The 19852-nt window shown below is 36.6% G+C and overlaps 2 protein-coding genes across 7 annotated transcripts in view; one reads left to right on the forward strand and one right to left on the reverse strand.

Moving 5' to 3' along the window:
* FAM227B (family with sequence similarity 227 member B) overlaps positions 1-3901 on the reverse strand; it is a 279192-nt gene extending 275291 nt beyond the window's left edge. The window contains exons 1-2 of one of the 2 annotated variants that reach the window (XM_025390815.1): positions 3670-3786; positions 3101-3157 (exon numbers count right to left, since the gene is read on the reverse strand). The gene's annotated coding sequence lies outside the window, so the exon portion shown is untranslated. Of the gene's footprint in view, positions 1-3100; positions 3158-3669 lie in introns of both variants that reach the window. The other variant, XM_025390814.1, reaches the window with a different exon arrangement.
* Positions 3902-3950: 49 nt separating this feature from the next.
* DTWD1 (DTW domain containing 1) overlaps positions 3951-19852 on the forward strand; it is a 39558-nt gene continuing 23656 nt past the window's right edge. For 2 of the 5 annotated variants that reach the window (XM_025390707.1, XM_025390704.1), the window contains exons 1-4: positions 3951-4092; positions 8073-8391; positions 14973-15116; positions 17320-17578. In XM_025390707.1, coding sequence (XP_025246492.1) covers positions 8128-8391; positions 14973-15116; positions 17320-17578 — 667 coding nt within the window. In that variant the 5' untranslated portion in view covers positions 3951-4092; positions 8073-8127. Of the gene's footprint in view, positions 4164-6645; positions 6774-8072; positions 8392-14972; positions 15117-17319; positions 18017-19852 lie in introns of those variants that run through there. The other 3 variants (XM_025390706.1, XM_025390708.1, XM_025390705.1) reach the window with 3 other exon arrangements.

Here is a 19852-nt window from a genome sequence, read left to right on the forward strand (position 1 = left end):
AGGAACACTTTTACACTGTTGGTGGGATTGTAAACTAGTTCAACCATTATGGAAAACAGTATGGCAATTCCTCAAGGATCTAGAACTAGAAGTACCATATGAGCCAGCCATCCCATTACTGGGTATATACCCAAAGGATGATAAATCATGCTGCTATAAAGACACATGCACACGTATGTTTATTGCGGCACTATTCACAATAGCAAAGACTTGGAATTAACCCAAATGTCCATCAGTGAAAGACTGGCTTAAGAAAATGTGGCACATATACACCATGGAATACTATGCAGCCATAAAAACGGATGAGTTTGTGTCCTTTGTAGGGACATGGATGCAGCTGGAAACCATCATTCTAAGCAAACTATCGCAAGAACAGAAAACCAAACACCGCATGTTCTCACTCATAGGTGGGAACTGAACAATGAGATCACTTGGACTCGGGAAGGGGAACATCACACACCGGGGCCTATCATGGGGAGGGGGGAGGGGGGAGGGATTGCATTGGGAGTTATACCTGATGTAAATGACGAGTTGATGGGTGCTGATGAGTTGATGGGTGCAGCACACCAACATGGCACAAGTATACATATGTAACAAACCTGCATGTTATGCACATGTACCCTAGAACTTAAAGTATAATAAAAAAAAAATTAAAAAAAAATCACAGTTTATTATTTCACAGGTCTAGAGGTCAGGAATCTGAAATGGGTCTGCAGGGCTATGCTCTTTTCATGTTTTGTGTGTGTGTATGTGACGGAGTTTCACTCTTGTCGCCCAGCATAGTAAATTTACTTGCGTAACAAAAAAAACGCAAAATATCGATGGTTTAATACACATAATTTTTTTTCTCCCAGAAGATCTTTTCGTGAGAAAGGGGGCTTCTAGCAGTCCCCTGCTATCCTTTGCTCAGAACTCCTCCCTCATCTTCAAAGCCAGCAGTGTAGAATCTTCTCCCCTCTCTTGACATCTTGTCTCCCTCTTATAAGGACTCTTTGATTATGTCCAGCCATCCAGATAATCCAGGGTAATTTTCCCTATCTCCTTAATCACATATGCAGTTCCTTTTGCCATATAAGATAAAATATCAATAGGTTCTTAAGATTAGGATATAGACATCTTTGGGGGTCATTATTCTGTCTACTACACTCCTATTTACCTTTTTTCAGGAAGGCATTAGAGGATGTAGTTCATTTTTAAAAAGGGATTAAACAAAGAAAAAGGAAACAAGTGATCTAACACACAGGAGAACAGTATTACACTGCAGAAACCAGCAATCCTGAATAAACTAAAGGTTGTAACGCTGTAGGAAGAGTATCTGTAAGGAAAAAAACATCTACTGGATTATCTGATGTATTTCACCATGATGCTTTAGCAGTTTGCCAAAGTGTTTGAGGACAGATTAATAATACGTTAAAAATGGCAGTTATTAAGAGAAAGGAAAGTAAAAGGTTGTATTAAAAGTGAATGTGATCTTAATATGCTATGTGCCTTGGGGTTGAATAACATTTACCTAGACAGTAGTGATAACACTAAATGTTGATTTAGCCAAAGCCTATGATATCACTATATTGATAGGTAAAGGGACAAGAAGAGTGTATGAGGTAGAGAGGGAATGTTCACACACTTGGAGGTGGTACTGTTATAAAAGACCTATATCACTGCCTTCCGTAGGAGAAAGTCAATGGGTAATGTCTGAAATTGGAAAACCAAGAAATTGCAATGTAAGTATATTTAGACATAGTGGATAATAGACAAAATATTTAAAACACTTGAATTTTCCTTTGGTGAGCAGAATTGAGAATAGAATAGAAGGGTTGGAGACTACAGGGTTTTCTTTAACCTCAGAATGTGGCAAACTGTTAGTGCTCACCAATATGTGTGTGTTTCTCTACATTTCCCAGAATCCACTGCAGTTAAAGTAGGGGCCTTGGGACTACATTCTGGCCAACAGAATGTGGCCAAATTGATATATGTCATTTTTAGGGTTGACGTTGGGTGATTCGCCATTCTTTCTTGTCAAATAAGCTAGTCCTAGAAGGCAGCAGAATCATTAAAAATAAAAACATTTGGCCTTGAATTTAACATTTCATCTGACTAGAAATAGCCAAAATGGATCTTTTGTGAGAAAAAAAAAAAAAAAAAAACATGTATTAAACTGTTGATATTTTGGGGTTTTCTGTTACAGAAGTAAATTCACTACGCTGGTTTTAAAACATAGACAAGATTTGCCACTCCTTTGAGAAGAGGGATCTATGTCTCCTTTCCTAAAATGCAACAGGACTTTGACACACTTGTAAGCAAAAGAAAGTGAGGGAAGTAGCACCGTGTTACTTTTTGAGGCAAGGTCAGAAAAGGTCAGGCAATTTTTGCTTTGTTCATTGCAACACTCCCTTTGGAGCTCTGAGTTTAAGCTAAGAAGTCTGACTACCTTGCTGCCATACTGTGAGGAAGCCCCGGCCATATAGTTACAGAAGCTCTGCTAGCATGCCTACTCTAGTCTTTCTGAGTTACCAAAGAAAAGCTGATGACTGTGCCCTACTGACAACATCACCTGTGAACATAATAAAATGGTTGTTTTAAGCCACCATATTTTGGAGTAATTTATTACATACAATAGCAACCCAATGCTCAATCTAACAAATAGTATCATTTACTTTTTAATCTGTGCAATTTAACTATTTTGATAAAACTTAGAGTTAAGCTAAAAAGGAAAATGGGTGTGAATTACTTATTCCTGGCTTATAGACTTTGCTATTCTACTTTCCCTACCCAGAAAGTTCACCTTTCTCCCTAAATCACTGGCTTTCAAACTTTTTAGAGTTTGAAATACACTAAGAAATACATTTTACAAACAAGCCCTAGTGCACACATACATGCATATATCTAATTAAAAGCTCCATACAGTAGCACTTTACTAAGTAACACTAAATTTACTTACATGCGCTGATATTTCCAATCTATATTGTTTCAATTTTTTTTTAAGTGTAAAGAGATTTCCTTGCTTACAAATGGGTCAAGACCTCCACTAATGGGGTCCCACACAATCCCCTTTCCAGTTGAAAACACTATCCTAAACCTAAATCATTCTTCAAGGCCTTACCCAAGTTCAAAAAAGAAGCCTTTATTGACCACTCCATTCTCAGCTTTCTTGAAATTCCTGTAATGTATTCAGTTGCATTTTTTAATCTCAGTAGTAAGAATATTGCATTTTCTGTACTTAAATTTAACATGCTTTACTTGATATCGTGAGCACTTCTAGGGCATTGTAATGTCCTTTATCTACCACTCGATAAATTCAGAGTGCTCAATAAAACATTGCTCAGCATTTGACCATTGTGTTTTAAAATCTTAGTTGTTAGAGTGCACTTCAGTTTGGGCATTCTTTGGGGAGAGGCACGGACAAATGTTCTAATAACTCATCCACGTATTATACTTCAAACTGGAAAAACACACAAAATAGTCTTAACTCTATATGCGTGTTTTTATGCAAACTAAATCATAAAGATACAAATGATTTTTCTAATAGCTTTCATTACCATACAGCGCACGAAATAATGATATTGATATAGCCACGAAAGAGTAATATAACCAAGTTCTCACAACTAAAATATCTTTGAGGTGGGCAAAATGCAAACTTTTCTCTGGGATCAACATTTCTTCACAACTCACTGCAACTACGCCTTGAGAGTATGTTTCGAGAACCGCTTCCCAATTATGTTGTCCCAGAAAGAATCGGGAGGAAACCGGGTGAAAGGCTGCGAGGCTTGAGGCGGGTCCCAGACGAACGCGGCCCTGCCCCACGCCAGAGCCTCTCAGAAGTGCGACACCGCCGCTGAGAGAGAGAGAGGCTGAGGCGGAACTTCCAGTCTAACCCCGCCCCGCTGTCTTCCCAGCCTTTTGCTTAGGCCGCGCGGTCTGCGTTGTGCGCGGCCCCAGCCCTAGCAACGACTCTAGTAACTGCGTGGCTCCTCCCTCTGGTGTCTCCGGGAAAGCGCTCCGTCTGGTCCCTGCGCTATCACGGCCCGGTGCGTGGCTCGGGCTCGGGGGGAGCTGGAGACGCGTGGAGCTGTTCGAGGACTCGCGGGTGTGCAGGTCTGAGTACCACTCCGATCCCTGGTGGAGGTCTCCGCGCCTCTCTGGAGACCAGTGGTCTGGCCCCAGAGGTGCGGCCGCGGGAAGTGGACATTCTTTGTCAGGACCCTAGCGGAGGTCGCGCTGGGTGTCGCCTGTGAGGGAGATCCTCGGTCCCTGCGCGGTCTCTTGCTTTTTTTAGGATCTTGCGGGCCCTTTGGGGAAAAGGTTTCCAAATTTTTCCTAAAAAAAAAAAAAAAAAAAAAATTGTTTTTCCTACCAATGATTTTCGGTGCATTCCGCCCCAACGAAAAATATGTCCTGGCAAAGTCAGTTCCCTAGGAACCCTATACTTTATTTTATTTTATTTTTTTAGTATTTGGAGTGGTTTGTGGGGGTTTGGTTATTACGGAAGGAGACGTTATTACAGACGTAGAATTAGCGATGCCATGCAGTGTAGTTAAAATATTGAGGTTGTGGTTACATAATAAACAAAAGAGCCTTTTCTTACGTCTAAATTATTTATTGGGAATGTAGGACAAATAAGGAAGTATATTAACATTTTTCGGTCACCAGGTCCACAAAGTTGGATGGTAAAATCGATACTTTAGATCGCAGCATTTAAGGACTAACCCAATGCACCATGAAAACGAAGGCCAGACAGTCTGCTACCATATGGCGGGTGGTGTGGGAGGGGCCGTTGATCCTGTATAAAAAAGAGTACTACCTTGGATTGTGAAAAATGAATGTTGGACCTGTAGGTCCAAGTTCTTAAAAATACTCTAGACTAAAGAAAAATTGTTTTTTTTCCTAATACTGAATTGGTCCACAATACAGTACAGAGGAGTCTATATAATGTTCCATTGGGAGGTGAGTCAGCTTGCAATAATGGAAGAGGTAGAAGCTTTTTCTGTTATTATTTTGGAAAAAAAAAAAAAATTGCCAGCCTGCCACTTGTGCTAGGCTGCAGATGGCCCATAAAGATAGTTTGTCAGATACTTCAGTAGTGAGATACTTCCTGGATGTGTTTTGCAGAATGGTTTTGATTTAGTTAACTAGTGTTTGTTGAGTGCCTCCTGTTGCCTAAGAATCAGTAATAGGTGAGATAGGTGAGATCGGGGAAGGAATCTGCTCTTACAGAGTTGAATGGGAGAGGGGATAGATTCGCTAAAGTACCTCCACAATAAATGCATTTTTCCATGTCAAATATGTGGAACCAATAATAAGTACTCAAAGATAAAGAGATTTAAGACATTGCTGTGACCCATCTATGAGTTAATAAGGAACTGAATTAGAGTCCTGACTTTGAGGGTGAAGATAGAGGATTACGTACAAGGTAGAATTGATGCAACTTGGTGAGTATAATTAATTTGGGGTGGAAATTGAGTAGAAGGAGGAATAAAAAATTAATGTATTTTTAGCCTTAAGTTCCAGAATGATGGACGCACCATCAAGGTGTTAAAATTGTTAGTTCCTTAGTAATAGTTTTATGTTTTCTAAGTATTTCTAGCCCCCATGACTCAAATTGTATTTCCTTGCACATATTTGATGTTAACAAGTATGTTTTAAAGATTTTAAATAACCCCATTTGCAACAAATGATTTACTCACAGTCGAGACAGGTTGTTGGCTAGGTTAGGACAGATACCCTGATCATGTAGTTTCAGAGACCATTGGAGGAAGCTGCCCATGATTTACGATTGCTGGCCTCTTCTGCGTGGCCACCTCAGCCGTAAGTGAGAGAATGTAGGTGAACTAGGAGGTGGAGCCATAAACATTTCTCTTTTACTGTCTTACAGGTATTTGTGGTGGTTGATTTTTTGTAGAGGAAGGTTATTTATATAAGGTTTCACTAATATCCATTTAGTTATGTGGATAGCAGGTCTGTGAACTGCAAAGTGTTATTTCTGAGGTATCTCTAGGAGGAATGCATGTCGAGGGTCCTAGGATAACTCCAAAAACTTACCAATAGTTTTCTGTTAAATGTCAGGCAACCACAGTAACTTTCATGACATCCACAGGGACTGCATTTTTCAATCCCACTATACTTGGTCCTTTGGCACATGCAGTCCCGCTAAATAGCTACTGGAATACCCAGGAAAATGAAGTCAGGTTAAGCTAGTCCAATCAAATTTCATTTTTTTAGGATGAATCACATCATCTGAATAACTCAGGACTATTAAAGCCTCAAAATGTTTCTCCGTAAGAACCTCAGGCAACACCAGGACAAACCCAAAGAGAGTTTGGGTGAAACTTAGCTTCTTATGTGCAGCAAAGAGATGCCAACAGAGCATTTGCAACTCTCATTTCTGGGGACTATTAGGATCTCTTCCCAAAATTTTTTTCTCTGTTTTAGAGATGGGATCTCACTTTGTTGTCCAGACTATTCTCAAACTCCTGTGCTCAAGTAATCCTCCCACCTTAACCTCCCAAATGCTAGTATTAAAGGCATGAGCCACCAAGCCCGGCCCTTCCCAAGCTTGGAACTTCTTTACCTGGGTCGCAGATGGACTCTAGGAGAGCTCCAAACCTCCTGAAATTGTGTGCAAAATATTGTGTCTGTATATTCATCTAGGGATGAGGTTTACGATTTTCATGTGATTCCTAAAAGAATCTGAGGTTCAAGAAAAGAGGGCATCTTAATATCCTGCACTTTTAGTCATTTAGGGCATGGTCACAAAGATCAAAGCCATTTTTAGGCAGGTGATTTGGAGTGACAGAAGTAGGTAAGATTTTCTATTTGTGTGTTAGGAAGGAGGGTTTGGACCATTGTTCTTAAATACTGCTTTCTTACCCAAAATGTAAATCTGTACCTAATCAGTACACAGCAAAAATATTTACTGTATTTTGGTTTTCCCGTTGGGTACATTTGGCTAGTACCTTTTTCTACTATAACCGGCGTCTTTGCATCTCCTTATTTGGGTCTCAAGCTCACTGGGATTTACAATTTAAAAAAAAAAAAATTCATTTGATGAGTAATTAAATTAGTGCCACTAACTTCTTCTCAGCAAATTATGTTGTATTTTATGTTCCTCTGGACTTATTGTTCACTTTCTATATGGGAGACCACAAAACGTGTCCTGCTCGAGTCACAGCATTCCTCTTGTCACTGTTTCTACTTAAAGTGCCTGGAGCTTCGTAGTTAAACCACAATGCCAGAAGGCTTTATAATAAGAGAATTATTTTATAGCTGTGGAATGCATATCAAATCAATAGGGCACCAGTGTTGTTTCTCCCTTGAAAGATATCTTCCTTACAGGGTATGCAGGTAACAATTTTGGCAGCTATCACCCTTTGAAGAAAATATTAAGTGGGAAAGTTATTTTACCGTTTTTCTCTAGTTCTAAAGAATCAGAATGATGTATGTTTTTAAAAAGCATAAATTCTTAGAGTAAGTGGACATTAATGTTACTCTGTAAATTTTTAAGATTTATAAAATAATATATTTTACCTTACGGGATAATTTATAAATTATAATGAGTAGTAGGTGCCTCTTATTTTTTATTGGATATTTAGTTGTATATGTATATACACACTTGTACACACACACACACACACATGTAGTGTGTGTTTTAAGTTGGAGAGGGCTGTATCTTTTAGAACATAACCAACTAAATTTTGCCAATCCCACTAGAATCTTCTATTTTTCATTAATGTCAGTTCAAAGTCAGAGCCAACAGGTTAAATACATTCCTGTCTGATGCTAACATGAAACCATTGCATTCCTAATACCTGGAAAACAAAATTGCCATCTCTGGAACAAAAAAAGCATTCTTGAAAAATGGATTCTCAGTACCTGAACTTTATATTTGAAATACCTTTGAGTTTATTGCTTTTAATCTTATGTTTTAAAGTATGCCAATTTGGTGGTTTAAAACATGTTTAATAAGTACTAAAACAGCACACAATTGTGACTTAAGTTGAGTAATTTTCTTTGTAGACTGAGTAAAATGTTTTCTGTTTTTATTTTGCCTTCTCTTGACACTTTTTTTTTTTTTACAGTGCACCTATGATATGTGTTTTAGAAATAGCTGTTAAACTTTGGTTTGAATGAAGAATGTCTCTCAATTCACCTATATTTCTCAAACGAAGTGAAGAAAATAATTCAAAATTTGTGGAAACAAAACAGTCACAAACTACTTCCATAGCTTCAGAAGATCCCCTTCAAAACTTATGTTTAGCATCTCAAGAAGTTCTTCAAAAAGCTCAGCAAAGTGGGAGATCAAAATGTCTCAAATGTGGTGGTTCCAGAATGTTCTACTGCTATACATGTTATGTTCCAGTTGAAAATGTACCTATTGAACAGATTCCACTTGTGAAGGTTAGTAAGAAATTTAATTGTTTGAAAGTATGAAAATAGATTTTTAAAAAACATGTATACCTACTCTAATTGATAAACTTAATAAATAATGTTATTATTTATTAAGTTCCTGTCCCTGTGTCCTTCCCTTATTGGCTAGAGTTGGACCGCACAATCTAAACTGATTCCAGTTGGCTAAGACTTAAACTTTTCCAAATAGGGTAAATGAACGATTTGTAAAAGGAGGAGTTAGGAGTGGTCTGTCCGTTATAGTATAAGGCATTTCTGGACATGTTTGGGCATGTCAGGGCACAACAAGAGTGGGAGGGTTGCTTGCAGGCTGGAAACGAGAGTACAAGGAGCTTGGGCTTCTGAACAAAGAACAAGAACATCGCACAAGTAAACCTTTTGAAGAGGAATTTATCATTGCTAACATTATGAAAACGAAGTGTATTTATGGAAAATTTAGTCCTGCAGACTACTAAACCTCTTGGTGTTTTTAATGAAACCCATTAATTTTTCATTAATGATTTAATTTATTTACAATATAAGAAAAAAATGTGTGATATAAACATATGAATACTAAAAAATAAGTTTATAGACACCCCGAAGGAGCTCCAAAAACTCATGTCTTTGGACTGCTTCTTGAGAAAACACTATTCTAGTAGAATTAGAGTTGATTTTTACCTAGGATTTTGTTACTTATCCTATACATGGGGATGGAGTAGATTTCATTGACCAAAATGAAAATAAAGTAAAATTTGAAAACTAAGACCAATTCCCTGGGCTGTGTGATTTTAGAGTGATTTTAAGCCTGATTTAAAAGGTCATTCGAATTGATTGCTTACCTTTATAGTTTTTGGTGTTTACCAAGACTACTTTTGTATAGGTAAAAGATCTGTAGAACATCATGTCTACATAATCAAAGAAGAATTTATTATATATATGTTAACTTGTCTAACAGTATCCCAAACTTTAGGAGTAAATCAATTAATGTATAAAATTTGACTACTGTTTATTAACACTTTAGAGAGACTAAACTCTACACATGGACTCATTAGAACTTTCCAGTAAAAAAAAATGAGTTGTAGCTATATTTTAAAATATTTATTTTGATAATTTTAAATTTCATTTAAATTTGAAGTAAGAAAAGTACTTTGACACTCATATTTTATTTGAATTTCAATTAGCCTATATCATCTTGGCCAGTCCATGGTCTCCTCTGCGTCTAAAATCACATATATAGGCTAATGGAAAGTTTACTAGCCAAGAATAAGTAAGTGTGGAATTTAAGCTTCACAGTTTGCTCAGAAAAACCAAGAACTTGAGGGTAATAATTATTTTCAAGTTTTCCATTATCTTACAGGAATGTTACATTTTGAAGTATGGTTTTTGAAGTATACGTAGAATTATTATATCTTACATTTCTCTCATAGCCACATAAAGAAGGGATTCCATTAAAAGTTTTATCCTAAGGTGTATTATATTAAAAAATGGATTGCATATTATAATAATAAAAATCAGTAATGTAGTTACAGGGCTGATATTTTCATAGATATTTAATATTAGAGGGTATTTTCCAAATCAGTGGTCTAATATACACCATTTAATAGAAATGACTCAAGACATTAGTGTTTGATCATCTCTAGATGGTCTAGACTGTGCAGAGTTTTCTAAAGTGTTTATATTTTAATGGCCTTGTATGAAAGTTGATACTTTAATATACATTAATGGTAATAACAACTCTGCAAAATGTTCTTTCTAATTTTTATTTTTATTTTAACAAATCATTCAGCATTTGCTTTTAGATAGCCTACTTAGAAAGGGAGGATGACAATATAATGAGTAATTCCCTCCCAATTTTAGTCTAGGGAATGCATTCATAAATATAGTCATATGTCTCCTAATGACAGGGATACATCCTGAGAAATGTGTCCTCAGAAATGAGTCGTTAGGCAAATTCACTGTTGTGCGAACATCTTAGATGTACTTACACAACCTTCATAGTATAGCCTACTACACACGTGGGCTATACCTATGGCTCCTAGCCTACAAAATCTGTACAGCATGTTGCTGTACTGCATACTGTACGTAGTTGTACACACAATGATATTAGTGTATCTAAACAAATATAAGCATAGAAACGTACAGTAGAAGTACAGTATAAAAATAGTAATCTTTTATGGGCACTTAGCATGAATGGAGTTTGCAGGACTGGAAGTTGTTCTTGGTGAGTCAATGGTGAGTTATGAGTGAATGTGAAGGCCTGTAATATTACTGTACACTATTGTAGTTTTTATAAACACTGTATACTTAGGGTACACTACATTTATGAAAAATATTTTTCTTCAATAATAAGCTTACTGTGACTTTTTTACTTTATAAGCTTTTTTAAAAACTTGTGATAACACTTAACTTTAAACACAAACACATTGTACAGCTGAACAAAAATATTTTATTTCTTTATATTCTTATCCTATAACCTTTTTCCTATTTTTATTGTTTATTTATTTTTACTTTTTAAACTTTTTTGTTGAAAACTAAGACACAAACACATTACCCTAGGCTTACACAGTGTCAGGATCATCAGTGTCACGGTCTTCTTCCACCTCCACATCTTGTCCCACTGGAAGCTCTTCAGGGGCAATGTATGGAGCTGTCATCTCCTGTGATAGCAATGCCTTCTTCTGGAATACCTCCTTAAGGACCTGCCTGAGGCTGTTTTACAGTTAACATTTCTTTTTTCTAATTAGGATGAGTAACTCTAAAACTAAAAAAATTAAGTGTAGTACATAAACCAGTAACAGATTTATATTATCATTATTAAGCATTTATTGTATAGCATGCTTTTTTATGACTGGCAGTGCAGTAGGTTTGTTTACATCAGGATCGTCACAAGCATATGAGTACTGCACTATGGTACAATGTTACAATGGTTACACTTCAGTAGGCCATAGGAATTTAGAGCCTAGAATTTAAAAGGCTCTCTTGGGGAAAGTTGATAATCCCATGGGAAAATGCTGAGGTCTCCTTGTCAGTAGCATTTTGATAAACTTGGGTGGAAAGATTTGTGGTAAGTCTCTTTTATAAAACATAGGTGTTAGAGAGCTGATTGATATTCTTTACTTGTTTGAAAACAGAACGCCTCTACTAAGACTGCCCTCTGGTCAACACTATTTTTTTTTTTTTTTAAACACAGTTAAGCTTTAATGTCCATACGAAGCCTCAGAGCAGTGTTTTTGTAGCTTGTAAAAAAGCAAAAATTTTTTTTCTTTCTTTCTTTTTATTTTTATACTTTAAGTTCTTGGATATATGTGCAGAACTTGCAGTTTTGTTATATAGATATAAACATGCCATGGTGGTTTGCTGCACCCATCATCTACATTAGGTATTTGTCCTAATGCTATCCCTCCCCTAGCCCCCCACCCCCAGACAGGCTCCAGTGTGTGATGTTCCCCTGCCTGTGTCCATGTGTTCTCATTGTTCAACTCCCACTTACGAATGAGAACATGCGTTGTTTGGTTGTTTGGTTTTCTGTTCCTGTGTGGTCAACACTATTATTGTTACTCAGTACTCTTGTCATTATTTAAGAAATAATCTTCTTTTAACATGTGTGAACTAGAACACAAACATGGATTTCCATGATTTGATCTGTTTCTGTGCTTTGATTTTATGATGCGAGAGATCTCATGCTCATGGAGAACTAACAATACCTGGATTGTGTACAGGTTTTGCATAATTATATTATGCTTGCAGACTTTAGTTCATAAAGCTTTTTATTTTATCATATAATTAAAAAATAGGCTAGGCACATGATTTATAAAATTTGTCAATAACACTCCTCTGTTCTTAATATAAATGATACCCTCCAAGATAGCTAGCTGGTCAGAAATATTGATAACTTTTGGAATTTTCAACTTTACTCTTCAGTCATATAAGAAGGTCACTTTTATGATCTGCTTTCTTTTTCTTTTCTTGTCATGATCTGCTTTTTTTTTCTTTTCTTATTTCCTACCTTCCCTGGGCTAAGATAATACTGACATGGTGCTCAGGGACCGTAGGGAGAGGGAAAATAGTGTCAACTGAAACCGATCGTCATGAGGAAATTCTGATGTAGTGTTCAGCCAGAAGTAGACTGACGTAAAATCATTTGTGAACTGCCTACTTAAATGGTAAATGTTCCGTAATTAGAAGTTGGTTTGATGATTAGAAGCAATTGGGCCTAACTTATAAATGATCATTGGGCCTAACTTATAAATGATCATTGGGCCTAACTTATAAATGATTGCTAGGCCCAAGCGGGGAGAGTAGGAGATACAGTGTTTGAAACCCTAATTGAAAACTGTTTGTAGGCCAAGGTCCTCCTGGGGTGTGTTATTTTTACTGTTCTGTCCCCAACATAATTGTCCAGGAAGAAAAAATTTGAAATTGGAATTATTTAGTAGCTGCTCCATTCAAAAATAGTTTTGGAACTAATGACACACACACAACATGGAAGAACCTCAAAATAACTATTCTTAGCTAAAGTCAAATGAAGAGTGTACATTGTATGATTTCATTTATATAAAATTCTAGAAAGTACAAACTATAGTGGCAGTGGATTACTGATTGCCTGAGGAGGGCAGTGGTTGATGGTGAGAGGAGAAGGAAGAAGAGCATGAGAAGACTTGATAATGGCAAATCATTATTTTGACTGTAGCAATGGATTCAAGGATTTAATGTATGTTAAAACTTATTAGATTGTACACTTTAAATATGTACAGTTTAAGACGTAAGAAAAATAGTTTTGTCCTCCAGGGTAAAATAGTGTGCCCAGGGTAAATTCCTAGAATCCTACTTATTTAGTATGGGATGGGAACTTGGAGATGGTGGGAACTACTAAATAAAACAAAAGGTCATTTAAAAGCTGAAGTCAAGAACACATCTCCAGAGGGTTTCTTATATACAGTAAGGGAGATGTGACCTAGCTTTTTTTCCATAATCATGGCTGAATGCAGTGCTTGTATAAGCATTACAAAGAGAGCTAAACCAAAAAGCCAAAGTGAAATAAGAAAAATGTAATTTAAGAAATCCAAGAGAATATTATTTTTGCATAGAGACATGTTACAGACAACATCTATAACAAATAATGAAACTTTAAGGGAGATACTTAGGCAACAGGGGTCCCCAATCCCCAGACCACAGACCAGTACCAGTCCTAAGGAACCAGGCCACACACGAAGAGGTGAGCTGTTGGAGAGCAAGCAAAGTCTCTGTCTGTATTTACAGTCACTCCCCATCACTCACATTACCACCTGAGCTCTGCCTCCTGTCAGATCAGCGGCAGTGTTAGATTCTCATAGGAGCATGAACCCTTGTTGTGAACTGTGCATACAAAGGACCTAGATTGCACGCTCCTTATGAGAATCTAATGCCTGAAGATTTGTCACTGTCTCCCATCACCCCCAGATGGGACCATCAAGTTGCAGGAAAACAAGCTCACGCTCCCACTGATTCTACATTATGGTGAGTTGTATAGTTATTTCATTATATATTATCATGTAATAATAATAGAAATAAAGTGCACAATAAGTGTAATGCACTCGAATCATCCCCAAACCCTCTCTCCTAACCCTGGTCTATGGAAAAATTGTCTTTCAAGAAACCAGTCTTTCTTGGTGCCAGAAAGAATGGGGACTATTTAGGCAACATGATTTTGAAGAGAGTTTTGTGATATAAAGATTACACCTCTTAGACCTATTGTTACTATTTTTTAATTGATAATTATTTAATTTGTGCTGTTGAAAATGTGATGCCGAAAATCACGATGTTTCCTGCAAAGGATATCAGTTTTGACTTGAAAGTATGTATAAGGTAACAGAATTTCAACTTGAATTTTAGATCTGAAACTTTTTGCCCAAACTTACATTTCCTTTTAAAATAACATAAGAGGCCGGGTATGGTGGCTCACTCGTAATCTGAACACTTGGGAGGCTGAGACAGGTGGATCACTTGAGGTCAGGAGTTCAAGACCAACCTAGCCAACATGGTGAAAACCCATCTCTACTAAAAAAATACAGCAATTAGCTGGGCATGGTGGCAGGTGCCTGTAATGCCAGCTACTTGGGAGGCTGAGGCAGAATTGCTTAACCCAGGAGATGGAGGTTGCAGTGAGCCGAGATCACACCACTGCACTCTAGCCTGGGTGGCAGAGTGAGAGTCCATCTCAAGATAAAGAAATAAAAATAAAATAGCATAACATAGGCAAACCTAGAGTTTATAGGATTTATAAAAATGTCCTTGGCACATATAGTGAAATGCAAAGAATTGGAGTTAATATAACTTAAATGAAAATGACATTGGAGCTTTGCTTTAGGAGAAGATTCCATGTTAAATGAGTTGAAAATAGTTGTCCTAATACATGATTAACAATGCCAAGGAAGAAATTTGGGTTGGTTTTGTAACGATCACCATTCTTAATATTCTGGTATATCTTTTAAACCGTATGTGTATTTATAGAAATTTATTATAAGCTTCCTATTTAGCTTTAAAGACCCTTTTTATTAACATAAAAATTAGAATGTTTATATATTTTTTATTTGTCCTTTTTTTTTTACCTGTAGCTTCCATTGAAGATTGACATCATTAAACATCCAAATGAAACAGATGGCAAAAGTACTGCTATACATGCAAAACTCTTAGCACCTGAATTTGTAAACATTTACACGTATCCTTGTATTCCAGAATATGAAGAAAAGGACCATGAAGTAGGCAACTTAGTTTTTATAACTCTTCACATTGGATATACAAATGAATTTTAACCTCCATTGCCTTTCTGATCTTACTCAAACATAATTTAATATTTTTCTTAATAAAGAATTATGCTTAGGTAGCATTAGACAATATACAGTTTATTTCATTGATATCTTCAAAGATCAGATGATTCTAGACTGCTATGTGTTTTTGAGTCTGCATTTTATAGCTCTTCTGCCTTATTTCTTCAGGTTTTTACTCCTTGCCAATATTATTGTGCCTGCTTTTACTTTTTCTCTTCTCCTTTTCCTGTTTGTGCTACGTATAGATGATCTAATTTGATGCAAACTGGGAAACCAGATTACAAATATTGTTGGAATTTCTCTAAAAGAAGAAAGACTGAGTTAGGATATTCAGGAATCCTCCTAAATTAAGAGCTTTAGTGCATAGCCTTTATAACATTTCTTTCAGCTGCTCAGAGGCCTTCCTTGGTCATTTTTAGATTCTTAATTGGTTTTCACCCAGTTGGAATTGTCACATTGGTGAGATATTATGGGTCTTCTTGGAGAAAAGTAATTTTACAATGTGTCTCAAAAAATTAGGCCTTGGGTACTAAAAGAAGCATGTAAAAGCCTTTTGGTCTCTTGGAGGCCATTTGTTGGTGTGGTTAATATAGAAACAAAATTAGAAATTAGTGCATTCATTTGTTCCAGGAAGAACTTGGTAAATTTTTACTTTTCTGTTTATATCTATATATCTTTTTTTGGTTGAGTTTATATAAAAAATTATGTTTGTAAATAATATTTGAGCTTTGGATCTAGGAAAATGTTTCTTCTCTGGTCAGCTAGACTCCATTTAAGTTGATTAAATAGAATGTAGTGCTATGTTCTGTAAGGAGATGTGATATGTTTATAATCTAAGAAAATTCAGAAGCTCTGGACTTTGCTAACCGGATATAGGGAGAAATATAGACATGTATTATGAATATTTAAAAACTTTGACAACTTTGAAATTTATAAAATTCAAGGTTTTTGCTTTTTAACAGAGTTTTGCTCTGTTGCCCAGGCTGGAATGCAGTGGCATGATCCCAGCTTGCTGTAGCCTTAAACTTCTGGGCCCAAGCAATCCCCGTACCTCAGGCTCCCGAGTAGCTGAGGCCATGGGAGTTGCACCACTACTCCCAGCTAATGTTTTTATTCTTTGTAGAGACAAGTCTCACTATGTTGCCCAGGCTGGGCTCGAACTGCTAGGGCTCAAGTGATCCTCTCACCTTGGCCTCCCAACGTGCTGGGATTACAGGCACTGTGCCCGACCAAGACTTTTTGTTACTTAATTTTATTTTATTATGATTTTGTTTTTATCTTTTTATTTTAAAAATTTGTATGCTCATTGAAGAAAATTTGGGAAATAAAGAAACATATGGGGATAAAATTCCCTTGATTCTCCAACGTTTATTCATTTAACAAATATTTACTTGGTGCCTGCTTTGTGCCAGGAGCTGTTCAGACATTGGAAGCTCTAATAATATAAATCTCAGTAAAAATGTGCTGAAAGAAAACAGGTATCATACTTATGTAATTTTTCCTGGAAAGTTAGATTTTTTTCATTTTAATTTTTCACTGTAATAAATATACTTAGATATTGTAAGTGTCTGTGTTTAGGTTTATTTTATTACATTCCCATAATGAAATGGTTGAACCAAAGGGTATGAATAATTTTAAGACTCTTGATTTAAATTGTCAAATTGCTTCCATGAAGAGTTATGCTATTTAATCCTGCCCTCAAACCACCATTTCCTCACCAGCATTCACTGTATCATTTGTTTTATCTTTGGCTTATGATATAGATGCAAATGGCATTTAATCATTGCACAGTTTTCAGTGGTTCTTTTACAAAGTATCATGTACTTTGCTTTTTATCTTATGAAAAATTATATAATTTAATCTTTTTATTTCAAGTATGATTAACTTGGCATCTATCAGTCAGTGAATAACTTATTTTGAAATAATGGTTTTAATTAGTATATTATGATTATAAATTACTAGGGGAGAGCCAAAAACTTTACCATACATATTAAAGAACCATATACAATAGAACCAACCTAATGCCTGTTTCTCAGATATGCAACATGTCTTTCTTAAAATTTTAAGTCAATCAAAATTTATATATTTTGAAGATCATAGTAGCACACTGCTAACCCAATTTTCTTTGTTTTAGGTTGCACTCGTTTTTCCTGGACCTCAGTCTATCTCAATAAAAGATATTTCTTTTCATCTGCAAAAAAGGATTCAAAATAATGTTAGAGGCAAAAATGATGACCCTGACAAGCCATCTTTTAAACGCAAAAGAACTGAAGAACAACAGTTCTGTGATTTGAATGACAGCAAGTGCAAAGGCACACCACTGAAAAAAATTATATTTATAGATAGTACCTGGAACCAAACAAACAAAATATTCACTGATGAGCGACTTCAAGGTAAAAAAAAAAAAAATGTTTTTTTGGACTGTTCCTCCCTCAGACTTGTTTTGAAAAAGCTTCAAACTTATAGATAATTTGAAAGAAGAGTTGCATTGAATACCTATACATTTTGCCACGTTTACTTTATTTCTCTATTTCTCTTTATTATATATGTGAGTGTGTATTTATATATTATATATATTTTTGATTGATCAATTAAGTTTCGGGCTTTGTAACACTTTACCCTTAAATATTAAGTATACATTTTCCTTTTTTTGTTTGAGACAGTCCCAGTCTGTTGCCCAGGGAGGAGTGCAATGGTGCAATCTTGGCTCACTGCAACCCTCCTCCTCCTGGGTTCAAGTGATCCTCCCACCTCAGCCTCCCAAGTAGCTGGGATTACAGGTGCCCACCACCACACCTGCCTAAATTTTGTGTTTTTAGTAGAGATAGGGATTCGCCATGTTGGCCAGGCTTGTCTCAAACTCCTGACCTCAGGTGATCCTCCTGCCATGGCCTCCCAAACTGCTGGGATTACAGGCATGAGCTACCATGTCCAGCCTAAGTGTACATTTTCTAAGAATAAGAATATTCTCCTATATTAATAAAGAATGACATCTCTTTTATAAACACCCTAATGGTGAACACATTTACTAAGAAGTTAGATCTTCTCTTTTGTTTTTTGTTTTTTGCCTTCTAGGTTTGTTGTTGTTGTTTTCTGAGAGGGAGTCTTGCTCTGTTGCCTAGGCTGGCAGTGGCACAATCTTGGCTCACTGCAACCTCTGCCTCCTGGGGTCAGGCGATTCTCCTGTCTCAGCCTCGCTAGTAGCTGAGATTACAGGCACACACCACGACTCAGGGCAAATTTTTTTTTCTTTTCTTTTTTTTTTTTAATATATTTATTTTTATTATTATTATACTTTAAGTTCTAGGGTACATGTGCATAATGTGCAGGTTTGTTACATATGTATATTTGTACCATGTTGATGTGGTGCACCCATCAACTCATCAGCACCCATCAACTCGTCATTTACATCAGGTATAACTCCCAATGCAATCCCTCCCTCCTCCCTCCTCCCCATGATAGGCCCCGGTGTGTGATGTTCCCCTTCCCAAGTCCAAGTGATCTCATTGTTCAGTTCACACCTATGAGTGAGAAAATGCGGTGTTTGGTTTTCTGTTCTTGCGATAGTTTGCTTAGAGTGATGGTTTCCAGCTGCATCCATGTCCCTACAAAGGACACAAACTCATCCTTTTTTATGGCTGCATAGTATTCCATGGTGTATATGTGCCACATTTTCTTAAGCCAGTCTGTCACTGATGGACATTTGGGTTGATTCCAAGTCTTTGCTATTGTGAATAGTGCCGCAATAAACATACGTGTGCGTGTATCTTTATAGCAGCATGATTTATAATCCTTTGGGTATATACCCAGTAATGGGATGGCTGGCTCATATGGTACTTCTAGTTCTAGATCCTTGAGGAATCGCCATACTGTTTTCCATAATGGTTGAACTAGTTTACAATCCCACCAACAGTGTAAAAGTGTTCCTATTTCTCCACATCCTCTCCAGCACCTGTTGTTTCCTGACTTTTTAATGATTGCCATTCTAACTGGTGTGAGATGGTATCTCATTGTGGTTTTGATTTGCATTTCTCTGATGGCCAGTGATGATAAGCATTTTTTCATGTGTCTCTTGGCTGTATGCATGTCTTCTTTTGAGAAATGTCTGTTCATATCCTTTGCCCACTTTTTGATGGGGTTGTTGGGTTGGTTGTTTTTTTGTTGTAAATTTGTTTGAATTCTTTGTAGGTTCTGGATATTAGCCCTTTGTCAGATGAGTAGATTGCAAACATTTTCTCCCATTCTGTAGGTTGCCTGTTCACTCTGATGGTAGTTTCTTTTGCTGTGCAGAAGCTCTTTAGTTTAATTAGATCCCATTTGTCAATTTTGGCTTTTGTTGCCATTGCTTTTGGTGTTTTAGGCATGAAGTCCTTGCCCATGCCTATGTCCTGAATGGTATTACCTAGGTTTTCTTCTAGGGTTTTTATGGTATTAGGTCTAACATTTAAGTCTCTAATCCATCTTGAATTAATTTTCGTATAAGGAGTAAGGAAAGGATCCAGTTTCAGCTTTCTACTTATGGCTAGCCAATTTTCCTAGCACCATTTATTAAATAGGGAATCCTTTCCCCATTTCTTGTTTTTCTCAGGTTTGTCAAAGATCAGATGGCTGTAGATGTGTGGTATTATTTCTGAGGACTCTGTTCTGTTCCATTGGTCTATATCTCT

The sequence above is a fragment of the Theropithecus gelada genome, chromosome 7a (assembly GCF_003255815.1).
Source record: "Theropithecus gelada isolate Dixy chromosome 7a, Tgel_1.0, whole genome shotgun sequence".
NCBI classification, from domain to species: domain Eukaryota; kingdom Metazoa; phylum Chordata; class Mammalia; order Primates; family Cercopithecidae; genus Theropithecus; species Theropithecus gelada.